General features: G+C 42.5%; 4 protein-coding genes across 7 annotated transcripts; all 4 read right to left on the bottom strand.

Moving 5' to 3' along the window:
- Nucleotides 1-308: 308 nt before the first annotated feature.
- Nucleotides 309-3,603, bottom strand: ccnp (cyclin P). The gene is made up of 9 exons (XM_034548931.1): nucleotides 3,496-3,603; nucleotides 2,877-3,002; nucleotides 2,495-2,580; nucleotides 2,089-2,263; nucleotides 1,882-1,980; nucleotides 1,393-1,548; nucleotides 1,120-1,278; nucleotides 844-1,022; nucleotides 309-712 (listed from the first exon to the last, which is right to left on the bottom strand). The coding sequence occupies exons 1-9, from the start codon at nucleotides 3,547-3,549 to the stop codon at nucleotides 544-546; spliced, it is 1,203 nt and encodes a 400-aa protein (XP_034404822.1). The 5' UTR covers nucleotides 3,550-3,603; the 3' UTR covers nucleotides 309-543.
- Nucleotides 3,604-5,925: 2,322 nt separating this feature from the next.
- On the bottom strand, nucleotides 5,926-16,707 carry akt2 (v-akt murine thymoma viral oncogene homolog 2). 4 transcript variants are annotated; one of them, XM_034547902.1, is made up of 15 exons: nucleotides 16,232-16,707; nucleotides 14,343-14,497; nucleotides 13,942-14,073; nucleotides 13,703-13,814; nucleotides 12,384-12,537; nucleotides 11,594-11,725; nucleotides 11,400-11,465; nucleotides 11,240-11,308; nucleotides 10,346-10,468; nucleotides 10,127-10,255; nucleotides 9,710-9,924; nucleotides 8,314-8,401; nucleotides 8,132-8,234; nucleotides 7,908-8,011; nucleotides 5,926-7,637 (listed from the first exon to the last, which is right to left on the bottom strand). In XM_034547902.1, the coding sequence occupies exons 2-14, from the start codon at nucleotides 14,386-14,388 to the stop codon at nucleotides 7,932-7,934; spliced, it is 1,449 nt and encodes a 482-aa protein (XP_034403793.1). In that variant the 5' UTR covers nucleotides 14,389-14,497; nucleotides 16,232-16,707; the 3' UTR covers nucleotides 5,926-7,637; nucleotides 7,908-7,931. The 4 variants fall into 4 exon arrangements, with proteins under 4 accessions (XP_034403793.1, XP_034403791.1, XP_034403790.1 ...); XM_034547900.1 differs by lacking the exon at nucleotides 16,232-16,707 and adding an exon at nucleotides 15,977-16,218 and having other exon boundaries at nucleotides 5,926-8,011; XM_034547899.1 differs by lacking the exon at nucleotides 16,232-16,707 and adding an exon at nucleotides 15,836-15,970 and having other exon boundaries at nucleotides 5,926-8,011.
- Nucleotides 16,708-17,076: 369 nt separating this feature from the next.
- Nucleotides 17,077-21,771, bottom strand: LOC117741284 (probable ATP-dependent RNA helicase DHX40). Its single transcript, XM_034548228.1, is given in 19 exon segments — nucleotides 17,077-17,306; nucleotides 17,513-17,741; nucleotides 17,846-17,915; nucleotides 18,050-18,144; nucleotides 18,449-18,557; nucleotides 18,686-18,800; nucleotides 19,067-19,224; nucleotides 19,350-19,430; nucleotides 19,516-19,698; nucleotides 19,799-19,885; nucleotides 19,974-20,073; nucleotides 20,212-20,262; nucleotides 20,265-20,301; nucleotides 20,303-20,336; nucleotides 20,410-20,483; nucleotides 20,588-20,824; nucleotides 20,983-21,102; nucleotides 21,195-21,340; nucleotides 21,428-21,771. Coding segments are annotated over 19 exon segments (2,220 nt in total). The 5' UTR covers nucleotides 21,600-21,771; the 3' UTR covers nucleotides 17,077-17,184.
- A 287-nt stretch (nucleotides 21,772-22,058) lies between these two features.
- LOC117741581 (zona pellucida sperm-binding protein 4-like) lies at nucleotides 22,059-24,863 on the bottom strand. Its single transcript, XM_034548703.1, has 10 exons — nucleotides 24,492-24,863; nucleotides 24,286-24,407; nucleotides 24,084-24,186; nucleotides 23,785-24,002; nucleotides 23,620-23,708; nucleotides 23,397-23,530; nucleotides 22,962-23,151; nucleotides 22,711-22,846; nucleotides 22,559-22,622; nucleotides 22,059-22,434 (listed from the first exon to the last, which is right to left on the bottom strand). Exons 1-10 carry the CDS (start codon nucleotides 24,697-24,699, stop codon nucleotides 22,346-22,348), a joined length of 1,353 nt encoding a protein of 450 aa, XP_034404594.1. The 5' UTR covers nucleotides 24,700-24,863; the 3' UTR covers nucleotides 22,059-22,345.
- Nucleotides 24,864-24,917: the final 54 nt, after the last annotated feature.

The raw sequence follows: 24,917 nt of genomic DNA, 5'->3' as shown, positions 1-24,917 counted from the left end.
CGATTGCACATGTGAGCAGGAACTGCCAACCAATGCAGCCAGTAGGGGGCGCCGTTGTCACGTAGAACTGCACTACGTTGCAGTTTGTGGACAAAATAATAAAAAAAAAATATATACAAAAAACAGCTGAAACTTTTAAACTTTGCAGCAGACACTTTATTTTTACATTAAAATTTTCATAATAACTTGATAGACAGCCCACGTCCTCTTCACAAAACGACAAGGACGCAATGAATACAATTCAAATATTTTCTAAATCGGCTGCAAGATAAGATCATAAAACAGGAGTGCCACTGGGTTAGCTAAATCACATACATGCAAAGTGCATACAGTCCTTTTTGTCAAACGGATGTTTGGCATCAACATCTTTCACACTTCTTCCTCACCCCAAGTCCACGGTAACTCTTCAGGATCCACAGCAAAGTATATCCAGGCTCGGTCAGAGGCCTGGGCTGCACCGGCGTCAAGTCCTCAAGCGATACTGGTCCAGCGTCTCCACTTTGACGCGTTGGCATATATTTACGTTTCTGGGAATCGGGAATGTCAAGTGCATACACCCAGCAGACCTGCGTCGTTCTTTAGACCCGGGTGCCTGCTGACATGCATGGTCTCTGGGGAGGAGAATTTGATAAAAGTAGCGCAGGTCTCTCGGGTGTGGGCCTTGGCTGCGGCGTGGGCCAGGATGTGCATGATCCTCAGCATGGAGGACTCACTGAAAAACACAACAGGTCCACTGAATGCTGACTCTTATTAAACACCTGGTACGTTTTTGCATACATGATGATGCCCCGGGTAAATGCTTTTCAAAGTTACGGTGGATCATCTTATAAAATCAAGACACACCTGCCGACATGGATACTGGAGGCCAGACACCAGGCCGCATCCCCTCCTGGTGTCGGGGGCTCCTGCAGGACTTGGCGGGACACGCAGAGGGCCGCTCCTGCCAGCTGCACGGGCAGAAACTCCACACACTGGCTCTCCAGGAGAGACAGCTCCAGCAGATACCGGGCCATCCACACCGCCTGGTGGCACAGAGGACACTTCATACCTCCGCCCACTGGAAAGTAACCTCAGCATGAGCAACCGGACAAAAAGAACAAAAGAGAGGTACAGATCTACCTTGGGACTGCAGCGAGCAACCGAGGCAAGGAGGAGGAGGAAGAGCAGAGGGGGGCAGTAGGACAAATCGAACTTGAGCCCCAAGAGGACCCTGCGCTCCATTCGCAGCAGCTGATGCTTCGTGTAGGTGTGGTCCATCAAGTAGCAGAGTCCAGACACCTGAAGGAAGAAGCACAACAAAAAAGGAGGAGAATGGGGTTCGATTGTTACTCATTACTACATTCAGTCTCGGTCCGTGTAGCTTTATAGTTGGGGAGGGCAGAGCCGGCTTACCTCGGGCAGGAGACACTCTTCCTTCTTTGCAGCGAGGAAGAGGCAGACCATGCCGAGGAGCTGCAGGTTCACCGTGGTGACCTTGATCTCACGCACGGAGCGGTTGAGGAGGTGTATGGCCAGATAGAGGGTCTCTTCCTGAAAATGCATCATCTCCTGGTAGGAAATACACCAGCCACAATTCACCTTTTCTTGTACGGATTGTCGCACTTTAGGGAGGTGCTGGTCAGAGTCAGGGTACCGTCTTTATGGTAAGCTAAGAACCAGCTGTGACTCAATACTTAACTTTCTTCTTCCCCCACTGACAGGCCATCTAACTTTGTTTATTGCTTTTGACAACCAAGAAAGAACAATAGCAATCCTTTTGCTTCAGGTTTGCCACAACATGCAATGAGCATATGACCTTAAATACATTTTTTTTTTTTTTTAAAGCAAGACCAGCTTTGTTTTGAGGAAGAGGAAACCCTCCATCTTCAGCGAGGAACTTACATGTACTTGAATGAGCCAGTCTACCAAGACAGACCGAGTGGAATCGGTGAAATGCCGCGGAATGTCCGCGTTGGGAAAAGGGTTTTGTGTCTGAGTTCTCTGCAGGGTGAAAACAGGAGGCACACGCTAAATATTTAAAGAGCTTCAGTGGGACTCGTGTTTTTTTTTCGTGCCAATCTGCCCCTCAATGATACGATTCCCACTCACCATCATGTCCAAGAACACGTCCCAAGCGTACCCTCGGTCCCATATGAGGTCCAGTTTCTCCAGTGCCGTCTCCACCTCGTGGCGCAGCAAGCTGGGCACCAGCGCCTGTAGGCTCTGAAGACCCTGCACCCCGTGATGGTACAGAAGCACCGTCTCCTCCGCACACCCATCTGCTCCAAAAGGATGGAAAAGGAGGACGGGGGAGGAGAAAGGCAACGTGAAAGTACATTTTTTAATTTATTTTACATGATAAAAGTAACCATTGGAGCATGGAAATCCAAATTTCGGTCAGCAAAATTGTCTGCTTGCATTTTAACAACATGAGTCAAACAAGCCATTATTTAACAGCTACTGTCATTCCGATGAGACTCTGAGGTGAACATTATTCAGAAAATCTTTGGGATGGATTACACTACCTGCTGAGCCTGTTAAGCTGTCTTCATGGAAGCCCATGATGATGCAGTCGCTCGTTTGTGTCGATAACCTCCTTTCCTGCAAAAAGACAACGCCTTACACACACTTGGAAGTGGGACTGTTATGATCACGAGAGAGAGAAAATAAAAATAAAAAAGACTTGACACTCTTTTCTGATGCCCTGAACCACATCGGTTGACAGTGATCGGAACTTCTCACATCGAGACGAGATTACATTTAGTAGCTTCTATTGCAACAAAGGCCAGGTTAGTCATTGAAGACAATAATATGCTGGGAACATAAAGGTATAACAAGGAGCCAGAGAACTGTAGAGTGTGTTGGGTGTCGATACCGAGCAGGAAAAGATGACGTACCCATCTGCGCTCTGGCTCCGTTTTGACAGGGGCCAACCTGGGCTCTTCCACTTCTACAGGCTGCCAGCGATCTATGGGCCCGCAGGCATTGGACCAAGTTCTTAATGGGGCTCGCCTCTCGTCCGCCTGCAGGGACGACAGAAAGTCTTATCAAGACCGACGTGATCATGGTGAACCCACATTTTGATGTCTTTCATAATGACTGCAGAACATTAGTCATCAGAGGAGAAAGTAACGCCACAAAATGAATGTGCTCAAAAGGGTGGTTCGCTCATTAACAGTCATACACTTCTACTCCAACCATCTAATCTGTGACACCTGGGATCATGACAGGGGAAGCAATCTAAACATAAACATGGAGCAGGCCTGTATGTAGGGCTGGAGAAACGGTAAGCAAATCATATTGATATAAAAAAAAATACAAAAAAAGTGTGACACGTTTCCTTGGGAAAAGGTTCATTGATGAGAACATGATTTAATTAACGAGTTATCTCCCAAATCAATAGTTAGACTAGAGCAGCACTAAGTGCCTAAACCTTATTTTTTAAATATTTTGTTGTTGTTATCTTCCTCGGACATATTGATTAAGTTTGGGTCTGTTGGGCCCACCGATGCTCACCTTCTTGTGTAAGTCCAGCAGGGTCTTGGAGTCGCAGAAACCGGTCCTGGCCATGATCACAGCCGGAGACAGAGTTCCCGAGCCGGGCCGCTGCAGCTACTTATCCACGGGTGTCGGCGGAGGCCTGGAGCAGAGAGGGCAGCCGTGCCGCACAGGTAGCCGCTAATAAAGACGGGCAGGTGGGCCACGCTGATTGGGGTGCGGACACCACCGGTGTCAATGGTGAACGGGTTAGGATCGGGACTTCCGGTCGACGTTTTGAAAAAAATATACCACGTTTTATTTTTTAAATCACCAAAAGTGTGAACCAGACATGAATCACAATATTCAGTAGCTGGACATTAAATAAGTGTACAGGAAACACTCCATAGGAGACTTATGTGGTAACTGGCTCTGGTATGTTATTGAATGATCAGGGCTGCACACATGGGTGTTTGGGTGAAGAGTGCATTAATACATTTATTTTAAACAAAAAAATGGACTATTGATCCAAAAAGCCTGGTTTCCTCCAACAACGTCTACATTAATTTAATTGCTAATATAGACTGTTTGAAAATTGTACCCACATAACCATTTCCCACAATGACTGGAGTTTGATTCTGGTGGAGAAATACCAATTCTTGTTATTTTAATGTGTGTTTTTGTACAACATATTTTTTAATAACAATTAAACAATCATGTTGAACTTATGTAATGTTTGTCAAAAAAGTTAAAACCCTCTAATTTCCTGACAACACTTCCAGGCAATGCCCTCTTTGCCCTCAATGGTTTGGCTAATTGGTCAAGGCTATTGAATGAAGGCTGGGACATGGTCTTGTGCACGTGCACAATGTAACTAGAGCTGCTTTGTTGACAGAGCTACAAATAAAAGGGACGGTGTCCACTCAGGTGCTCTCTGGATGCACATTTTGGAGACGCTCGAGCGGCATTATTGTACCCCAATGACACGCCGCGTGACACCTCTCTTAACGCTCCCTGGTCATATTACATTAAATACTGCTAAGCTAAGCATTACTAAATATTGGGGCCCTCCTGCAGGTGTACACTGTAATAAAACACAAACACACACACGCAGCTTTATTCAGCAAATTTTTTTTACTGGCACATTATAGTTGCAAATGTTATAAGCTACAATTGTGTAGCAGGTCTCACCCGTTACATTGTAAAGTCTTGCAAAGGAGGGCTGAAACTGTCTACCAGGACAATGACCTCTGCTTAAAGATTGCTTTTTTTCTTTTGCCCTCTGAGCCTCAACTAACAGCAACAAGCAAAACAAAAAGAAGAAATCTTGTTACATCTGCATCAGGTGTGACATTCGTGACTGTTGATCACATTCAAATATACAGAGAAGCAAGGTAACCATTGTAAAGCTGCAAATCAAATACTACTAAGCTGCAGTCCTCCACCTCTACGAATGCTGCATTCACCATCAAGCTATTTTTATTTATTTTTTTGGTATTTACACAATAGTGAGGAGGCACTTGTGCCCGTGTTTGCCTACAGGAGAGGTCAGGGGTATTAACTTGCATGTTCAGCTGCGAAGCTAAAAGCTTGCTTAAAGCGTGGCCAGCAGCGAGGTTCAGAGTATGGCTTCACAACCAATATTAAAAAAGTTCAGCAGCACCCCCTTATGGCCATGATAGCAATGAAGGCAAATCCACAGTGGAGTCCATCAGTGCAGTGGTTCTGATGTCCGATTCCTGCCGTTTCCAAAGCAGGACACTAGGCTAGAGCATGACGGCTGTGCCTGAGCCAGTGAGAAGAGGTGCTGGAGTTGTGAACTGTAACTCAAAGCCATTTGATCACATCCTCATCCTCACCCGCAGGAACTGGGGCCCACCTGCTGCCCAACGACGTGTCAAACACCTGCTGCTTTTCTGTGTCCTCCTTCCAACTTTCACTCAAACTTCTCACTGTCACAGTCTGTCACTCACACAAACGTAACAAAAACAAATGAATGTGAGACATGGGGAGGAGGGGGGGGTATCTCGGAGAATGCGCAATGAGGGTTCTGCAAAAAAACAACTTTAAACCTTAGAATAGGATCAATTTAATTATTCTCAATCATGCCATAAGTATCAAAGGATGGGTCTTGTTTACTTTGTTTAAGCATTATCTGGACAATAGTTTAAAAAAAAAGAGCAAAACTTTCAAATGGATTCTGCAAAAATGTAGTAAAGTTCAAACTGCATAGGGACTATTTTCTCTCTAGTCTCAAAAAGAATGATCAAATGATGTTCATTTTCCTTAATAATATTTCCCTTCTATATGCTCTGCAAATTAAGAAGTGTGTATTCAGCTCAGCCGAAGGGACGTGATAATGCAAACCCAAAACCAGCTGCCCATTCAAAATCACATTACGGAGTTGCCATCTAAGCTAAATAAAGCATTCATCCAATGAAATGAAGAAAAGTAAATCAAAAAAGAAAGCCATTTTAAAACTTTTAATATATAATTTTTATATAATGTATACTTAAAAAAAAGACAATGCGTCTTTGAAAATTTGAGAAATAGATGGACAAAGAAAAGGATAAAAATCAACAAACAAAAACAATGACAAAACAAAAAGACCTTGATGTTCCTTTCGTGAAAGCTCAAAGAGCCGCCGACATCTCTTCCAGCAATATGGGACAGAAAGCGCTGTCGTCACTATGAGCACTCATCTGCGGCGCCACGAGCCGCCATGACTCCCCAGTATGCAGATTTTCATTTCAACTTAACGATGCATCCGCTGATGTTTTGATTCGTTCCCCCTGTCTGCAGGTTGAAGGTTGGTCGACCAGCTCGTGCAGCATTTAATTGGATTGTAAACCTGCAGACTGTTTGCTCCAGACATGAAGTGATGTCAACACAGCATTACAGAAAACACACACACAAACAAAAAAAAAAAAAAAAAAAAAAGGTCCTAAACATGTGTGGAATCATTTGAAGTGTTAAACGTCCACCAAGTCAGTCAATTTTTGGCCTCATTATAAAAGACTCAACAACGATTGAACTCTCATTCTTTAAATATGGGAACTTTCCACAAAAAAAAATAAAATAAAGAATCTTTAAAAACTTACACTGATATTACAAATAGAAAAATGAACAAAAAGATTGGTGCCTAACTCTTCAGCTAAAGAGCGAGAATTACTGTATCGAGGACAGCGGATGGCTGTGTGCGTCTACATTGGTCTGTGGAGAAGCGTCTATCTCTATTCTCCTCTTTCCTTCCTCTCTTTAACACGTAGGGACTGGCCTTAATGAAAACGTACTCTTACACCTCCAACCAGCAGCCAGTTGGTCGGTAAGTCAGCCTGGACTCTATGAACCCGACAGCTGCATCACTTTTAATTAATTAATGCAGCTCTTAAAGCAAAGGTTAGCCATGCAAGAGATCCCAGTTTCTATTCCTGACTGAGTCTTTAGCGCCAACTGGTCACGGCAATCATAAATTACATCCTCGTTCCCTTTAAAAAAAGGCCATTGAGTGTGTTGTGTAGTGTCCTCTCGTCGATATTCCAGCAATAGTTCAGATTTTACAAACATGTATGAAAAAAACGACACAAATGGATGGTTGAGAATCAAAATGGTTGTTCATACATCCTCTCCTGCACTCATATGCGCACACACACACACACACACACACACACACACACACACTCACTCACTCACATTCACTCGCTTACACACACACGCGCGCACACACACACACGTGCAGTGCAAACACAGAAATGGCAACCCTCCCCCTCCCCCAGATCCCCCTACTGTAGGAACAGTCCCACACTTGATTTGTAACAGCAAGTTCCAGAAAGAGCACTTGTTAAAAAAAAAAAAAAAAAAAAAAAAAGGAAATCACATAAAAATGCAGAAATATGGCTTGACATTTAAAACCGTAACAATCGATGTAACAATCTTGTCTCCCCCCCCAAATCTTTTCTATTTTCCTAATTTTGATTATGCTTTTAAAAATTCTATCAAGTACATTTGCGTGTATATATATGCAGTCTATGCATGGGTTGGTGTATATGTGTGTGTAATGGGTACAGCTGGTAAAGAGGTGGTACTTGCTGGCATAACCTGGTTTTCAAAGGGTCAAGGCTTTGATGTGGTACCCCAGTGTAGTGCAGCAGAGGTCCTGCAGGAAAAGCCTGAAGCCAACCCTGAGAGGACGCACAGACACAAAGCTGCCAGTCAATCATTCACGGCCCGTGTTCATCTCATACTCAATGATCCCTGCCTTGTCTGAATAGCCAGGATATGTGTGTGCGTGTGTGTGACCGTGTGTGTGTGTGTGTGTGTGTGTACGTGCGTTAAAGACTGAATGAAAATGTGTCTTGTGCCAGTTTTTGTTTGTGTCGTTGCCCAGCAGTGCAAGTGTGTGTGTGTGTGTGTGTGTGTGTGTGTGGGGTTGTGATCGTGTGTTAGCCTGCCTGCGTGTTCATGAGTCTCAGTGATCATTCCCGTATGCTGGCAGAGTAGGAGAACTGAGGGAAGTGCGTGCGCTGATCTGAATCTTCTGCATCTAAACTGTCATCTGGAGTAAAAGGAAGGAGAAAAATATATGATATTATACATTCAGATACACAAACGTGTAAAACCTCTTTTTGTAAATACAAACTTAAAGCACAATAACGGCAGCGGTTGTCATACTTACACTTGTCAGGGGGAGTTATCGTTATGGTTTGTGCTGTGAACTCATCATCGAAGTAACGCGTGTCCGTCTCCGATGTCACCTGGGGCTTGAAGGGTGGAATAAGCTGAGGAGGAGAAAGACATTAGTCAGTTTACATTGTGGACATCTCATTTTAAATACAATGTGCATTCCCAGTACCTCACCTTTATTTCAAGAACATCCTGCCAGTTGATGGAGGTGAAGAACTTGTGGCTCATCACTTCTTTGGCATCGTCTGGTCCGCCTCCAAGCCTGGAAAAAAATTAAAATTGCTGTCATCATCATCACCGCCATCCACTCACCAGCTACCTTTTCTTTCGGCAGATAATTGTGCAAACACAAGCGCTTATGTTGTGTTGTTCCCTTCTGACTTGCATTTACCAATTTTAGACCAATGTAGTCCTCATTTCCTTACTGCTAACAGGTGCGTGTTTTGGTAAGCCAGGCAGTGCTCAATGTACTAATATTAGCAGCTCTTTGACTGTTCTCAGAAACACTAGGGATCGACCAAAACAATCAATTATGTCCTTGTTTATGGCCAATAGCCTGGACCAAAACAAATTTAAAAAAAGAACAACGGCTTAATAATGGGGTTACTTATTTTATAGCTGAATATGTCGTGCCCTCGAGCACAGTGGAGGATTCAGAAAACTAATCAAGTGCTACAGACATGGTGAAAAGACCCAGGAAGAACATGTTCATCTTTACTGCTGCATCTTCAGGATCCAGTTATGACCAGCCATATTTCCACAGTAAAGAGAAGGCGTTTGTGTTCAATATTAAAACATTTTCCTACAATTGCAGAATAGTTTGGGGAGTTTTTGGATGTTGCTGTGCGTGCAATAAGAAATATTTCAATGCAAGCTTGAAAATAACAAAACAAAAAGATGGAAATCAGCTGGAGATTATTTAATATAAAGTTAAACATCAGTACGACATTAGCTTATTATAGATCAGCGTTTGCAGTACAACAATGCGAAAGATATATGTTGGCTGTAATTTAGTAACATTTTGAAAAGCTGCTCGATACAGTGAAATGTTCTTTTATCCTTACAAAAACATAAAACACATGCTTTTATTTAGGTAAAATATCTGCAAAAAGTATCTTTGGGGATCATTTCTATTTTCAACCTTTCAACCACTGAGTTAGAATTAGTGAGACTTGCCACCATTGTTACACGATCGTGTCCTTTTTTGGATCCCAATGACCCTTCATGTATTTACTACATTAGGGCCTGATTGTTAAGGTACATAGTGAAACTAGAATTATCGCCTGTTTTTTTGTTTCCCTTTTGTGTTGTATTGTCATAATTAGGATATTAATTCCTTTGTGAAGTCACAGTAACCTTGACCTTTAACCTCTTAAATTCTAATCAGTTGACCCATGAGACCTTTGTGCCAAATTTGGAGAAATTCCTTCAAGGTGGTCCTGAGAGACGATGGCAAGGAAGGACGAACAACCCGAAAACATAATGCCTCTGGCCCCGGCTATTGCTGGCGAGGGAGAACAACAACAACAACAACAACAACAACAACAACGAACGGCTACAAACCACAAACCTTTGTTTGGGATCCTTTTTGAGCAGGCCGGCCAGCAGGGCCTTGGCTTCGGGAGCCAGGTTCTTGGGGAAGCGGATCTCCTCCATGAGAATCAGTTCAAAGAGACGCTCGTGGTCCTGGTTGTAGAAGGGCAACCGACCGCACATCATCTCATACATGACCACGCCCAGCCCCCACCAGTCCACCGCTCGGCCGTAGTCATTGTCTTCTAGCACCTGACCGGGTAGGAATGAAAAGAGTGTCCATAGTACGATATATACCAACACCTAAGACGATATTTAGTCTCATAATCACAATATTGATGCAGGACTACAAAATGTTCAGACGTGAAACTACCAACCTATCAAAGCCCTTTAGTGTCAGTACTTATTTACATAATCCTGGTCACACAACATAGTGATGTCATCGTGGAGTTACCTCTGGTGCCAGGTACTCCGGAGTTCCACAGAAGGTTTTCATGGTGGCCCCGTCTGTGATCCCCTCTTTACACAGCCCAAAGTCCGTTATCTTTATGTGGCCGTCCTTGTCTAACATGAGGTTCTCCAGCTGTGCAGGAAAAGACAATCTAGGGTTAAAAGCAACTCAAGGAACATCCTGCCAGCTTATTTACAACAACAAAAAAAGCAGACGATTTACCTTTAAATCCCTGTAAACTACATTGCGTGAGTGTAGGTACTCCAGTGCGGACACTATTTCTGCACCATAGAATCTGGCTCTGTCTTCTGTGAACACTCTGTCCCGCGATAAGTGAAAGAAGAGCTGAAAAGGAGTGAAAGATTAGACACAGGAATAAGGGACAGAACAATTCCTCATGTGCCTTAAAATATACTTGATTTTAACAAATCTTTGTTTTGTTACTTATTCTTTGTGGTCATTTTTAAGGTCATTTAGTGTGAGAAAGAGCTCATGAGGAAATAACTGATTACAAGCATTATTAGTATATCAAACAAAAGTTATGGTGACTAACGGGACAAAAAGAAAGAGGAATCTCGCAATTTTCCAGGAGGTATTATTGAGGGATCGCTATGTCATATGCGTTACTATGGCTACCAATGGATTTACACACACACACACATATATATATATATATATATATATATATATATATATATATATATATATATATATATATATATATATATATATATATATATATATATATATTTGGCTTTTATAGATCAATTGTATGATCACTTTCTGAACCATACATGATCATAAGATACATTTAAAAGTAATTTAGCTTTTGAAATGATGAGTGTGTTGTCTTGGTCCAGTTGTTTGGTCCCCTCCGAGGTTCGACTGACAGCTTTCACACCAGCCCAAATAATTCACACTAACCAGACAAATGCACGAGGGGTCTATTTTAACCGGACCGAACATGCGAGGTGTGAGAGCTGCCTTAAATGGATGCATCACAAGGTGTTAGGTTTCTTTTTTACACCCCTGCTACTGCAATTAGCCATCTTCCAAAAGGTCATCCAGGTCTATCCACACAATTGTAGGCCAGATGAAAAAGAGGGAAAAACTTACTTCTCCACCATTTGCATACTCCATCACAAAGCACAGCCGATCATTCGTTTGAAATGCATATTTTAGTGTCTGGAGAGAAGGAAAACCAATATTAGTGTCTGTATTTGACCGATTAAACGATCCCTTCAATTTGGAAACAATCGGGGCAACTGCTACTCACCGTTAGAAAGGGATGTCGCGTATTTTGGAGAACTCTGCTTTCTGTAACCGTGTGCGCCACCTCATCCTAGAGGAATACACACACACACACACACACAACATGCAATGAGAGCAAGACCACATAATAAATAGATAATAATCCTGTTCCAAACCAATTTAGAGCCAAGATTTTATTGTGATGCGGTTTACACTAACTTTAGCAATGATGACTTCTTTGCGGAGGATTTTCATGGCGTAGTACATCCCCGTGGCCTTCTCCTTCACCAGGATCACTTTACCAAATGTCCCTTTACCCAGCAGCTTCAGGTAGTCAAAATCACTCATGGTCTGAAGGAAAAAAGGTAAGCCGTGACAAGGAGGCGTGAATGTTACATCTGTGAGTTTTGATGGGAGTTAAAAATATAATATAAAACATATGATGGCCCGTCTTTGAAATGTACACTTCTCTCGTGCATGTAAGACATGGCATGCTGAAATAGTTAAACATTTCTACTCATATTACAGAACTAATCCCTTAAATTTACACCCGTGAACCAGCGAGCAGATAGCAGAGAGGTTAGGGGGCCCACCACACAGGGGCAAGTGCTGAGTCACTAGTTCAAGTCCCTCCCGCGTCATTTGATGAATGCCCTCCCCTTACTCTCTTTCCCCACATGTCCTGTCTCTCAAAGCTATAACTATCAAATAAAAAGGAATAAAATGACCAAATAATCATTTAAAAAAGCATGTATAACTGTTATACATACTGCATCCCTACCTACTTGTTTTACTCTGCATGACAGAGCCAGCAGAAAACCAAGTAAAAACAGAGCCATTGAAATTCCCTACAGAGAAATGTTGCCCTCCACTCATTTTAAGGTTGCCTTACCAAATACGCTTTGAGAAAGAGGCTTAAAGTTTAAACAACTTACTCAATAAAGATGAGCTTAGCTGGACAAACACAGCAAACACTCAGCTGCCAGGCACTGCTTGTGCAAATACTGACCACTTTTGTGCGGGATTTGGACACAGCAATCTCCATCTCCTCTGTGCCGCTGATGTCACTCGGTGAGCCAAATTTAATCTCCATGGGCTCCTCGTCGTGCTGCTGACTCTTCAGGCTGTTTGCCACAGTCTGGATCGATCGCATCCATTCCTCCCTGGCCCAGAAGAAAACACACATTACCTTTATCAAATCTAACCAAAGCCATGGCTACATTACTCTGAATCTATTCTGTAAACATTTGAACTGGCAGACATTTTGCCTGAAGGTACACGTTGTAGTTAGCAGTAACGTATTTTTGTAAACTCTTTGTATACAGATGGCTTAAGTACTGCTCTAAAAATATATCCTAAAAGGATAAAACGGTAGTCTAGCAAACACAATTTAGAAGGTTGAGGACGATTTCGGGGGGCTGCTGGGATTTGATGCTTGGCGGAGCTGATGAAAACAAAAGTCAATGACGATTGCTAGCTTGGGTTAGGGGTTAATAATCAGGGTCAATGTGGCACTAAATTCTATTTCCACACGATGGTCTTTCCTTCTCTTGCAAACTAAAGTGGATTGCACTGCCTTTACTGGACAATGGCCCATTAAAAGGTCTTCAATGTTGCTCCTGGTGTCTTTCTTTGCTTACAATATATGATTAGATTATCTTGTGTAAAGCTAACTTTAATCATATCCTATCTAATCTACAATAGAGACAGAAGGCTAGGACTCTAGCTCCACTATGTGCACACTATTCTGTCTATCTGAAAACACATTTATATTCTTTTCATCCATGTTTACCTTCTAGTCACACTAAACCAGTGTTTTGCAAGTCCACAAATCCTTTCCAAAGTTGACATATCCAAGTTCAACCTTTAAATGTTATTTTTAATCCGTATTTATGTTTATGCTGTGTTCAAACACAAATTACGTGACACATGATTTGATTGACATTGCAGGTTTGCCTCGGTAAAAAAAATAGATTTTAGAAGCTTTGATCAAACAAACCGTGGACTTCTTCAAACTCAATCAGTTGTCTCATCAGTAAGATCAACTTTATAGGAAGTTTGGCTATTCTCAAAGGAACTCAGCAAAGTAAAAAGTATGTCTGTCCCTCTCCTGAACAGATGTGTTGTTAAATTGGAGGAGGAAGAAGAGATTTTGCTGTAATCATATTGTTCTGGTGTTTCAGTGTTGACTTTGTTTGATGATGTCTGTTTGTCAGATGTACTGGCCTAAAGCCCACTAACGGCAGCACCTACAGTTTCACACGGTCTTTTTCAACCAAAGAGACCAGTACTTTGTAATATAATAAAACCCTTGGAATTGTGTTTTACCTCTCCTCGTTGCTGTCTACGTGGAAGGTGCGCTCAATAACAGAGGTCCACTGCAGGCAACGAATAACAAATGTGTTGGGCCTTGGGCGCTCCGTCTTCATGAGCTGACATTCTACAAGGCAGAGAAACATTAGCCAACACTGAAAAATTGAAGGCACCAACAACAAAACATGTACCAAAAAAACATCTCAAAGTTTAATCTGGCACATGCTCTTGCCCGGCAGATGGGTAAAACTGACCTGCGACAGAGAAGTTGTTGAGTGGTGGGAGGCTGTGGTCACTGGACACCTCAGGCTTCTCTTTATAGCCGATGAAGGAGCCATCGCTCTTCAAGATGAAGTAGCGAGGCCGCCATGTTTTAATGTATTCCCCTGGAAAACAGACAGGTGGAGAATTTTGATATTTAAGGACTCTGCGTGAATATGGATACTCTGACACATTACTATAACAATGGGAATCCATTGTAAGTGACTGAATTAAGCTGAGCACAGCTGTTCTCCATTAATGAGGAAACTAACTTGACAGACACCTTACAAGCCTACAGGTGGAGTATTTGATACTCAAAATGTAGATGTTAACATGGACTATCATATTAATGTGGACTTTGATGATTGACGTTAAACACCAGAGGCCCCCTTACCTCTCTTTTGGAGCCATCCCTCTCTCACAACACTGACTTCATTCATGCTGGGGCAGAAGACCGTCTGGGTTGGGAGGGGGCTGCAGACAGGCTTGTGGATATTGTGCGAACTGACAGTGGCTCAGACCAACAAAAAAAACTGTATCATGTAATACCTGAAGGAACAGAAAGAAATACTGTTACTGCAGAACACATAATAAGAGTCAAACTGTCTAAAATACAAAACAATGTGAATTGTAGCGTTAACATGTACAGCTCAAAAAAGACCATCAACATTCATTCATATGAGAGGGGGCTTTGAGAGAACAACTTCCTAAAAGTAACAGAATGTCAGTTGGATACTTAATAGGAGGACACTGTTAGTCTTTGTCAAATATTTAAAAACCACAGTTTGCAATTAATTTCCTCAAAATAAAAAAGCATGTGCAATGTGGCCTAAAGGAAGTACAACTACAGCCAGGAAGGTGTTGGCAAACACACAAAGTGGAAAGCGATTTCTCAAAACAAAAGGAAAGTTTCTCTGTACTGCTCTTGATGCCTATCTGAGTGTTGTCACCACACTGCGCTTGAATACATTCCTCACCTTCTCTGGCACTCTGTCGCCTTGAAACACAACGCCACAACAAAGAAAACTGCACGTCAGCTCACCACCTCATATCGGATCATCTAACACTTATGACAGTGAGAGCCAACATGGGACTAGCATAATGACTATCATGATCAACAAGCTAGATAAAAAACAAAAACAAAAAAAAACTCCAGATACCTCCGTCATCTCGTGCAACTCTCCCTGACATGCAACAGCGTTTCAGTGTCATAACATATCTCAACATGGGTAGTTATATCCCAAATCAAATATGACAAATGATCCAACAATTAAAAAAAACTGTCTGCAAAGCCTTGCATTGTTAAATGTAATAGTCGCCCAGAGCTCCTGCTGAATGTTTGCAGAGGCCCTGGTGATCCAGGGTCGACCCTGAATCAACAGATTATGTTAGAATTTCACCACTAGAATTTCACCAGAGTCTCCCAGTATTTCAGTGGAAGTGATGGGGTTGACTAATACATACAGTGCATACGGTCGCCAGAACAGGAGGACTGTTTAAACTGCTTTGTTTACAAAGATAAAAACAGATAAGGATTCCCACGACTTCAGACTTTGTTATGACCATTCCGAGCTACTCGTTTGAAAAAGCAGGAGTAGTACCGACTGCTTTTTCGGACGATTATAATAATAACGAAGCACGGCTTTTCACTGGACTTGTGCAAATTACACCAATTGCACCTTTATTGATCTCACAAATAGGGGTATCCACAACAATATATTATATTACGGTACGTGGTTTAACGTCACGATGTCGCCCCACTTGAGGAAATAACACACGAAACCACAAATCGCGATTCTTAACGTAAAATAGCTCCCCAGTTAACGTCAGATTAGAGCAGTTAATAAATGTCTAGATTAAGGAGAGAAAAAAAACCCCCTGACAAACCGTAACGTTACCCAGCTCGACCACAAGCTGTCCGCCGTAAACAAGAACGTGACGTTCGCATATCCTCTTTCCCCTTCCAGTGTAACGTTAGTAACGTTAACCGATCTTAACTGACGCAAAGTCAACAAACGTTAACGTTACCTTTTCCCAGTACGAGACAGGTCATCGGTATGTCCTCTGAAACAAGTTTTAACAACACTTCAAACTGCGGCCGACGGGGTCAAACAGTTTTGGGACAGGCGGCTCGCGCGACAGCAGCGAGGACGCTGACCACGACCGCTTTACGACCAAACAAGGCAGCTAGCAAAAAAAAAAAAAATAGCTCCCGAGCTAACAGCTCGTGTCAGTTAGCTAGCCATTTGCGCACGTTCTCTCCCCCGTTGACTATTTTCTTACCTCGACTTCAGCGACAAATTTGAAAAAAACAATTTCGTATCTTTTTTTCACCCCCCCCCCCCCGGCTGCTCGGTTTCTTAAGAGAGGCTCTGAAAGGTGCGCCGCAGAAGTCTCTCCCACCAGTTATCGCTTGACGCTTGTGTGTATTGAACTCTGTCAATGATCACACAGCTTTAGCGGTCTGGAGCTTGTTTTCTTCTCTCGCAACGAGAACGTGCTTTGGTCTGTTGCTGCTGCTGCAGTGGGTTCACTGAAGCGTGTGCGAGCCCGCTAGAGAATAAAGTCCACCGAGCTCCGGCTTGATGGATGGCTTTTTCGAATACAAGTGCAAATAATTTCCCAAAATCCTCGACGGATAAAGGAGAAAAAACAAACAAAAAAAAAACGCCTCCTTGTGGATTTAATGTGTTTTTTAAAGTCGCCTGCTTAGCGTGGAAGCCCCTCCGTCCCAGCCAGACAGTACAGCAGCCCCGCAGACGCACGCAGAAGGAAGTGACGTAAGAGGCCAGAGAGGGTCCACTGCACCTGAACAGTCGGTGTGAAAGTACATCCTGTACTATACTGTAACCTTAACCCGACTGCGTAGAGCTGGTGCACAAAGAAACACTTTAAATAAAAAAAATAAAAAAGTCATATGAAATGTCCCCAAATGCGACTTTTTAAATAAAAAAACGTTTTATTATAAACCATGTTTTATCATAACCGTTAAGCATTAAAGCACACATTTTCTTTAGATTTAAAACTCGTCAAAAGACCCATGAAACTAACTACTGCGATCTCAGCGTGTGTAAAGCGGAGGGATTAAAAAAAATCCAATTAAAAAAAAAAAAGCACGACAAATGATATTATTTTCATTATAAATGTAACAAATATTTATTATGCAGACATAGTTTCCAAATGCTTCTTTGTGATATATTGCGTGCACCACGTCCTCTAAAAGCAAGCGTTTTCTCTCAAAGAGCTTTGTTTGGTTGTCTTTGTTGCTTTCGTTGCATGTAGCGAGCGCGAGCATCGCCGACGGTGGCCTCGTTGTTACGCTTCTCCAGCTTCTTTATGACATCCTCAGTAGAAACCTCTGAAAAAAAGAAAGGGATCTATTAGTTTGTTATATATTATTTCATTCACTTTGTATAACAATTAAGAGCTTCATGCCCAAATGGCCTTTTAATCCACCCTGTCTGTGATGTTTGATCATTTCATATATGGTAATAGTAGGGACCATCAACATTAACCATTGAGCTGTATAACATTACAATTAAAAAAATATTTAACTCTGAAAACCTGGTTGTCTTTTGGCTGCTTCCCTGGTCTCCCACTGTATCATCTCCTCATCGGTCACTTCTTCTCTCGCCACACTGCTCAGCTCATAGACGTCCACCTCATGTAGTTTAGGTAGTAAGTCCTTCACCCACTCGTATCGAATAGGACACGCGGTCCTGACATACATCCGTGAGGTCACCAGCACATCGTGGAAGATGATCCAGTTCAGCTTACCTTCCTGGTCGAACAGCTTGGAGGAAGAAGACTGAGCATGAGCGTTTTGGTTCCAAATGTAATGAGTCTTCTTTGAAAACTGTGTTTTTATTATGAAAGCTTTTCTGAGAATGCATTTACCGATGAGGATGGATGAAGGTGAACCATGGATCCGTGGCCATCCATTGTGCAAAACACCTTTCCAACAGACCTATGTGGAGGTGTAAAAAAAAAAAAAATTAACTGAACAATGATTCACAACCAGGCTGTATTACTAAGAGAGAGAATATATATAAAACTCAAGAAAGTTAAATATGAATAATTATAAATTAAGTTTGGTAATACCTTCTGGCAACATTGGTGAAGTATCCCGTGCACAGACATCGTCTGAAGAGTTCACTCTTATCGCCATCAAATGTGTCCACGGGGAAATCTCTCTTCTGAAAGGAAAGAGGGTCTCTTTCAAATTAATGATCACACCAGTGTGTGAGCAAACTAAATCATTAACTAATAAATGACAGATTTGAATATCTGACCACAACAATCTGCAAAAAGGTCCTTTACAATTAATCAAGTACAACATTATTGTAAGGGAAAAAGCACAATCTAATATCACAGATAATAAGAAATAGGCAGAATTGTGCAGTTGTAATGTTTACGGCCATATGCGGTTGTCAACAGGGCACGGATACGAAACACACTTTAGTCAGGGATGTAAAAAATGAGTTGTGTAAACTGCTGAACCTGTTGGAGGCGGAGAAGGATCTCTCGCAACTGAGTCTCCACACTAAAGGCTGACTTCAGCGCCCTCCAGTGGATCCAATGATCTTTACACCACGCTGAGGGTCTGTCACTGCAGGAGGCAAGAGAGGCTCACATTTATGATTGTTGTGATAATAAAAATCACCGTGCAGTATGAGGTCATGGATACAAATAGATATATGGATGCATCAAACAGCATTAATCAGACAAGTTATTTACCTGGATTTACATAACTGAAACACACTGAGGAGAGTGGCAAAGTCGTTCATGCTGCCGGTCTTGGCAGCCAGCGCCCTGTGTATAGTATCTGCCTCCTTCTGCTTCTCAGGGTGGCCTGAAGGCAGAAAGAGATCAGTCTTTTATGCTACACTTCTCTGCACGTGTCATTTCCTGACACACTAAACAATCTAACCAATGTGACAGTCAATAAAAAAACAAGACATTTTAGTATCTCTGCTACTAAACCTTCCCCTTAATATAACCTAAACATTACGGACAACAAATGCTTTTCCATTTGTTTGTAAGCTGAATGCCTTTTCTCCCTCACAGCTTTGTTAACACATGATTTGTTCTACTTTAAAAAAAAGGTTAATTGCTGACCTGGCCTGATGAAAATGTTCTCTACAGACAGCATGGCGGCTAACGGGAGCAGCAGGTCGTGACAGCCGAGCGAGGCGGCTTTGAGCACGGCCCTGGTAAGGCCCGGGTGCAGTGGGAACTCCACCATCAGCTTCCCCAGCTGGGTGACTCTTCCTCTCCTACAGACAGCACAGAGAAGTACTTAAAGATAGATAGATACTTTATTCATCCTCAGGGGGAAATTTGGTAAACCCACTACTCCTGTGCTTTGAAGCACACAGGTCAACATGTATATATGTCTCACCTGTCGATGGCATCAAACTGGTAGAGCTGTTTTAAAGCCTCAAGAATAAACCTTTCCTCTGGACAGTCCAGATAAGGGAACCTTAAAAGAAACAAAATATTTCTCAAAAGAAGATAAAAAGGCAGTAAAAAAAAAAAAAAAGAAGAGCTATAAGCAACCAATGTACCGAATGACATCATGAACACCCAGGCACTTGAGTGTGAGTATCACTGCAGTCAGACTCGTCCTCTGGATTTCTGGAACTGTATATTCAGGCATGCTCTTCTCCCAGAATTCCTTAGTGTAGATTCGAAAGCATTTCCCAGCTGAGGTTCTTCCAGCTCGGCCTGCTCTCTGCTCCGACTCGCTCCTAGTCACAGAAAATACCACCCCATGGATGTTAGCGGGGAAAACATCAACAAACTTAGTTGCGGAGTTGAAAATGGCATGTTATATCTTCAAAAACTCACTTTGAAATAGGCACCACCTCCAATATATCCATGCCCACCCTTGAGTTGTGGTTGAGTTGCTTCACAAACCCACTGTCTATGATGTACCTTTATGGGGGGGACAATAAATATGCCAGTGTTGTCAATCTGATAAATGCAGCCTAGCGGTCATCCAATTACCACAGGCCTCACTCACTTTATGCCATTGATGGTGAGAGACGTTGCTGCAATGTTGGTGGCCACGACACACTTCCGTATTCCCGAAGGTGGGGGCTGAAAGATCTGCCTCTGCTGATCTACGACCAAACCAATAAGAGGTTTTATTCAGTTTTCTTTTGCAGTATCGTCAGAGAAAGATATCGACTTGATCTGGAAAAAACAAAACTACAACTTAAATCTACTTATCAATGAATAAGGGTGTGATAGTATTTTACCAGTGGGCATGGATCCATAAAGGGGCAAAATCAGAAGGCCCTCCACTGTTGGTCCTCCACGTCATAACGGTAGTCTATAGACTCAGCTTTTTTCATACAACAAGTCACACGCGCGCTTCAACTCTCTACCTGACCTGTCAAACACGGAGGATTAATATGACGCATATTGAGAGGGTGAAGACATACGGTGAGCTTGACAACTTACCCGTCAAAAACACAAGAATATCCCCAGCCATTTCACTGGTGTGCACGTCGAGGGCCACTTTGACCACCTGTGAAGCAAAACGTGTCAAATATATAAAAAGTAACATTTTATTTCAATGGAAGAATCTTAACAAGAAAGAAAAACACCCGACTCAAAGCTGAAACTCAGTACCTCTTTTAAATAACCAGCGCTCTCTATGTCTTTGGGTCCGACAGCAAAACCAAATGTGGAGGTGACAGGAAAAGTCCTCCCAGGAATAGTAAAGACGGGACAGTCGCTGAGAAAGGCTGAAAGTTTATCAGCTTCCAAGGTGGCGGACATCACCACCACCTTCAGAGGGAAAGATCTGCCCTTGATGGCCTTAGCAGAGTCAGAGAACATTTTCTTCAATAGACCCAGGAGAATATCCTGCAAAAAAAAAAATATACAACCACTAAATCAATATGTGCATTGAAAGGATAACACACAAAAGTACATTTTGCATGGTGACAAGGTGCATGCATGCATGAATACGGTGCAGAAACGATACATGTCAATGATATTGGGTGGATGTCATATTGACTCACTGTGTTGAGGCTGCGTTCGTGGACTTCATCCAAGATCACGACGCTGTACTGAGAAAGCACCGGATCTGCGAGGATCTCTCTGAGCAGACAGCCGTCCGTCATGTACTTCACCACGGTGCTCTGGCCCAGACGCAACGTCATGTTCACGGTTATTCACAACAACAACAACACATTGCATTTCCTCCAAGGCACGCGTCGTCTTTGCCTCTCACCTGTGACGTGCAGTCATCGAAGCGCACTTGGTAGCCGACCTCTCTACCCAGAGTGCACTGCATCTCCTGGGCGACCCTCTGGGCCACCGTGATGGCAGCCACCCGGCGGGGCTGCGTGATGCCAATTTTGCCATCTTTGCAAAAGCCTGCACAGAAACGAGAGGAAGAGGTTTGGCACACTAGAGCAGAGACCACAACCGCGTCCTAACTTTCAGACAGTTGTTGTCGCGTACCTGCTTGATGAAGGTACTTCGGCAGTTGCGTGGTTTTCCCACTGCCGGTCTCGCCGGTGACGGCCAGAAAAGTGCTGTCTTTGACGGCCAGAATCAGTTCTTCTTTGTGCCGGTAGATAGGCAGCAGTTTGGACTCGTTTTCTTTCGAGTCCAACCTGGTAGACTTGGACATAACGGACAACTAGTAACTGTCTCTTTACCAGCAGATGAGTGCGAGGAGCTGAACTGACGTTAATCGTAAGGCACACGGTGTTGTTGGCGTTTGTACTCGGTACAGCTTTACAAAATAGCGACTTCTTTCACAATTCTCCTTTTAGTTTCGAGGACGGCACGCTCGATCAATGACTTCCGCAAACTAACCCATTCGGCGTTTCTATTGGTCGAGTTGTGGACACGTGACCGGAGCGCCTCCACCACAAATCAAATGTGGCCGCACTTTTTTTAAATTAAGCTTATCTACGCAAATGCGCCAGCAGCACCTAATAATTTAACTTAAAACAAATTATATATATATATATATATGTAATACATATATATATATATATAATATATATACACACACATATATATATATACAAATCTGAATGAGTAAAAAGAAGAAGAGCACAAAGTTTAGGACCAGTCATTTAATATTTGTAGATGTGAGTGTTCCCAAAGTAATCTGAAAATTGATTTACTTAGGTGGTCTTACATACAATCTTACACAAACCTAAAATAAGCAAGTGGCAGTACAGTGATGAAATAAAGATAGGATACTTACTAAAATATTGTTACATAATGCACGCCTTTCCCCGCAAACACTATTAACTTAAGGTCATTAAAGTAAGGTATAGATTTATTCTCATTACAAATCACAGACAGATCTCGACTGAACCGTTAACAATTGTGCCGACTTGAAATAGTCCCTTTTCTAATTGTTTACAGTAGATACAGAAGAGGTCCACCAGAAACTACACTGTAAAGAATCTCCCGTCCTGGCCCTGGTGTGACTTGCCTTAATTTACGACCTGAAAGACATGGCAAAACTGAGAAAATCACTTGCAGCATTACATACAAACATGTAAATCAATAACCCAAGATTAATTCATTAGACTTCATAAAAAAGGGTCAATAAGCTGCAGCTCCACTTACCATTGCTGCAAGACTGTAGGCAATTCGGTCCTTTACAGATCTCTATGTCACAGTGGAAATATACCTGGAGAAGAGCATCACATAACAATCAATCACTAAAAAGGCAAATTAATACAAGTGAAATTCATAGAACATCGTTTTTTTTGTCGTACCAGGTTTTTAAATGTTGGGGGCTTCACAAATGAGAACAGCTTGACCTCAAACCATTTATGAAGAGAGGGATATTTCAGTTCTGTGGGGGCAACTGGCAACACAACAGTTCTGTGGCTATCGCCGCTGAAAGGACATCTGGGTTGGATACAAAGATGAGCTTCGGTTGATCGAAGTACGGGCACGGATGTCAATTTACCTTTTTGGATGTAGAAATGGTCAAATACATTTGGTTTATTGCATGTGAATTCACCCTTTGACCAGCAGGTTCCATCTCTGTGGGTCTTGAGGGTTTTCAGACGGTGTCGCCCAGCAGTCCTCCAATAGCAGCACCAGATCCCCGTCCTCATGTTTGACAGCGAACACCTCCACATGCACAGGCTGGCCGAGCTCGGTGATCGTTGGAGGGTCTCGAGAGGAATAGAAAGACTTGTATTTGGAGTCTGTAGTTGAAAGATTAAGGGAAAATAAGAAATAACTTACCAGGGCTTCACTATACTCCCAAGTTTGAAACTGATAGCAATTTATTTATTGCCAAGCAATGTATTGACACATTTTGATGGTACTTTCTATCGTTTATAAAAGACATTAATGTCATAAATATATCCGTCTGCACTTTATTTATTCACCAAAATAGGTTTCACGGACAATAAAAGTAAAAATCAAGCAAAAACTTGACTAACATGACCTTTGGCAAACCTCATTTCAGTCCTCAGTAGTCCCTCACTCTTCAGTGGTGACGGGTACTCAGATTTTTCTTCCTGAATCTTGATGCTCAGCTGAGTCCTTCGGGCCAGTGCAAAGCTACAATGCACAGTACGACTAATACAAACATATATATAAAAGGACATTTAAAATGGGTGTTCTTACATTCTCAAAAGCAGGAGAAGTGGAACATTTTAATTTCTTACTGGAAAGGCGCATCACGAAATATAAAGCTTTTCTGCTGTTGTTGCTTCACCTCAATGTTGACCCAGTAGGTTATAATCCCATCTGCTATCTGCAAGACACAACCAAACCTGTTATAATACCACCTGACCTGTTTGAAGATGGATGGGTAATGTATTTGCATTTACCACAGACTGAGTGCCACAATCAGTGAATGGAAAGCGGAATATGACGGCTTCCTTGGATCTTTTTGGGGGGTTGCAGTTATGGTTTTGGCTGGAAGGAATCCAGACTGCATCCAGGTTCAGAGGTGGGACTGTGGCATTCTGAGGGATGATAATGTTGAACCCTTCCTGGTTGCAGAATTCACGTGTTGAAATTTGTGGATTATCATTTGTGTTCACCTCTGTAGAAAAACACACTGAGAATTAAAAACAAAGTAAACTCTGAAACACAATATTATGATATTCATTCGTACGCTTACTACCCTTCATTTTCCTTTCACAGACGAGCGGTATTGACTTGACAATTTCAACTCTTCCCCCGTCTGCAAGTGCCACGATGACAACAGTCAGATTTGTCACATTTTTCTATTGAACATCAGAATGATTAGAATATGAAAACTTTTGAATAAATCTGCATTCAATAAAATGAAGACAGACAAGCTCGGGGAGACTTTTTCATCTTACTTGTCTTCTCACAAAACACCCATGGGAAGCAACTGTTAAGATAATAAAGGTGTCAGTTTCTCCAAGGAAGTAGTGGCACTGTTTTGCTACCGCAATGGCTTGGTAATATCCGCCGTGTTCACCTGTGTGTACATTTAGACACAAACAAGAGCAGAGTTACCACTCCGAACATCATGGACTTGATGCATCTTTGGAGTCTGACTTACCTTGGACATAAATGGCGAGAGGAAGATCAGCAAAGTGCGCCTTCGTTATGTGAACAGACATGAACCCATCGTGGCAAATTGACATGCCACCATTACTAGTGTTGGAAACTTGAACGGGTTCTGAAGCAGCATCGGCTTCACGTTTAGAAAGTAGCAGTGACAACGAAACGCACGTCAGCAAAAGGAGGTCTGCTCCGTGTGCCTTCATCTTTGGATACTGAGACCCTGTCACAGGCGCAGCAGCTGCGTCTCATTAGTCTTAATTGGCCAGAGTTAAAGCAAGTGAAGAAGTCTCAGCAACAGTACGAGGGCCCTGTGTTTGAGACCAGATTGTTATCTCTGTTTCCTCCCACGGTTAAAGCAATGCGAGTGAACCTGAGACTCTAAACTGTCTGCAGAAGTGAGTGTAGTTTTTTTTTTTTTTTT

This window comes from Cyclopterus lumpus, chromosome 13, assembly GCF_009769545.1.
Source record: "Cyclopterus lumpus isolate fCycLum1 chromosome 13, fCycLum1.pri, whole genome shotgun sequence".
In the NCBI taxonomy this organism is placed as follows: domain Eukaryota; kingdom Metazoa; phylum Chordata; class Actinopteri; order Perciformes; family Cyclopteridae; genus Cyclopterus; species Cyclopterus lumpus.
The sequence above is the reverse complement of the archived record's forward strand: the minus strand, read 5'-3'. Positions and strand labels throughout refer to the sequence as shown.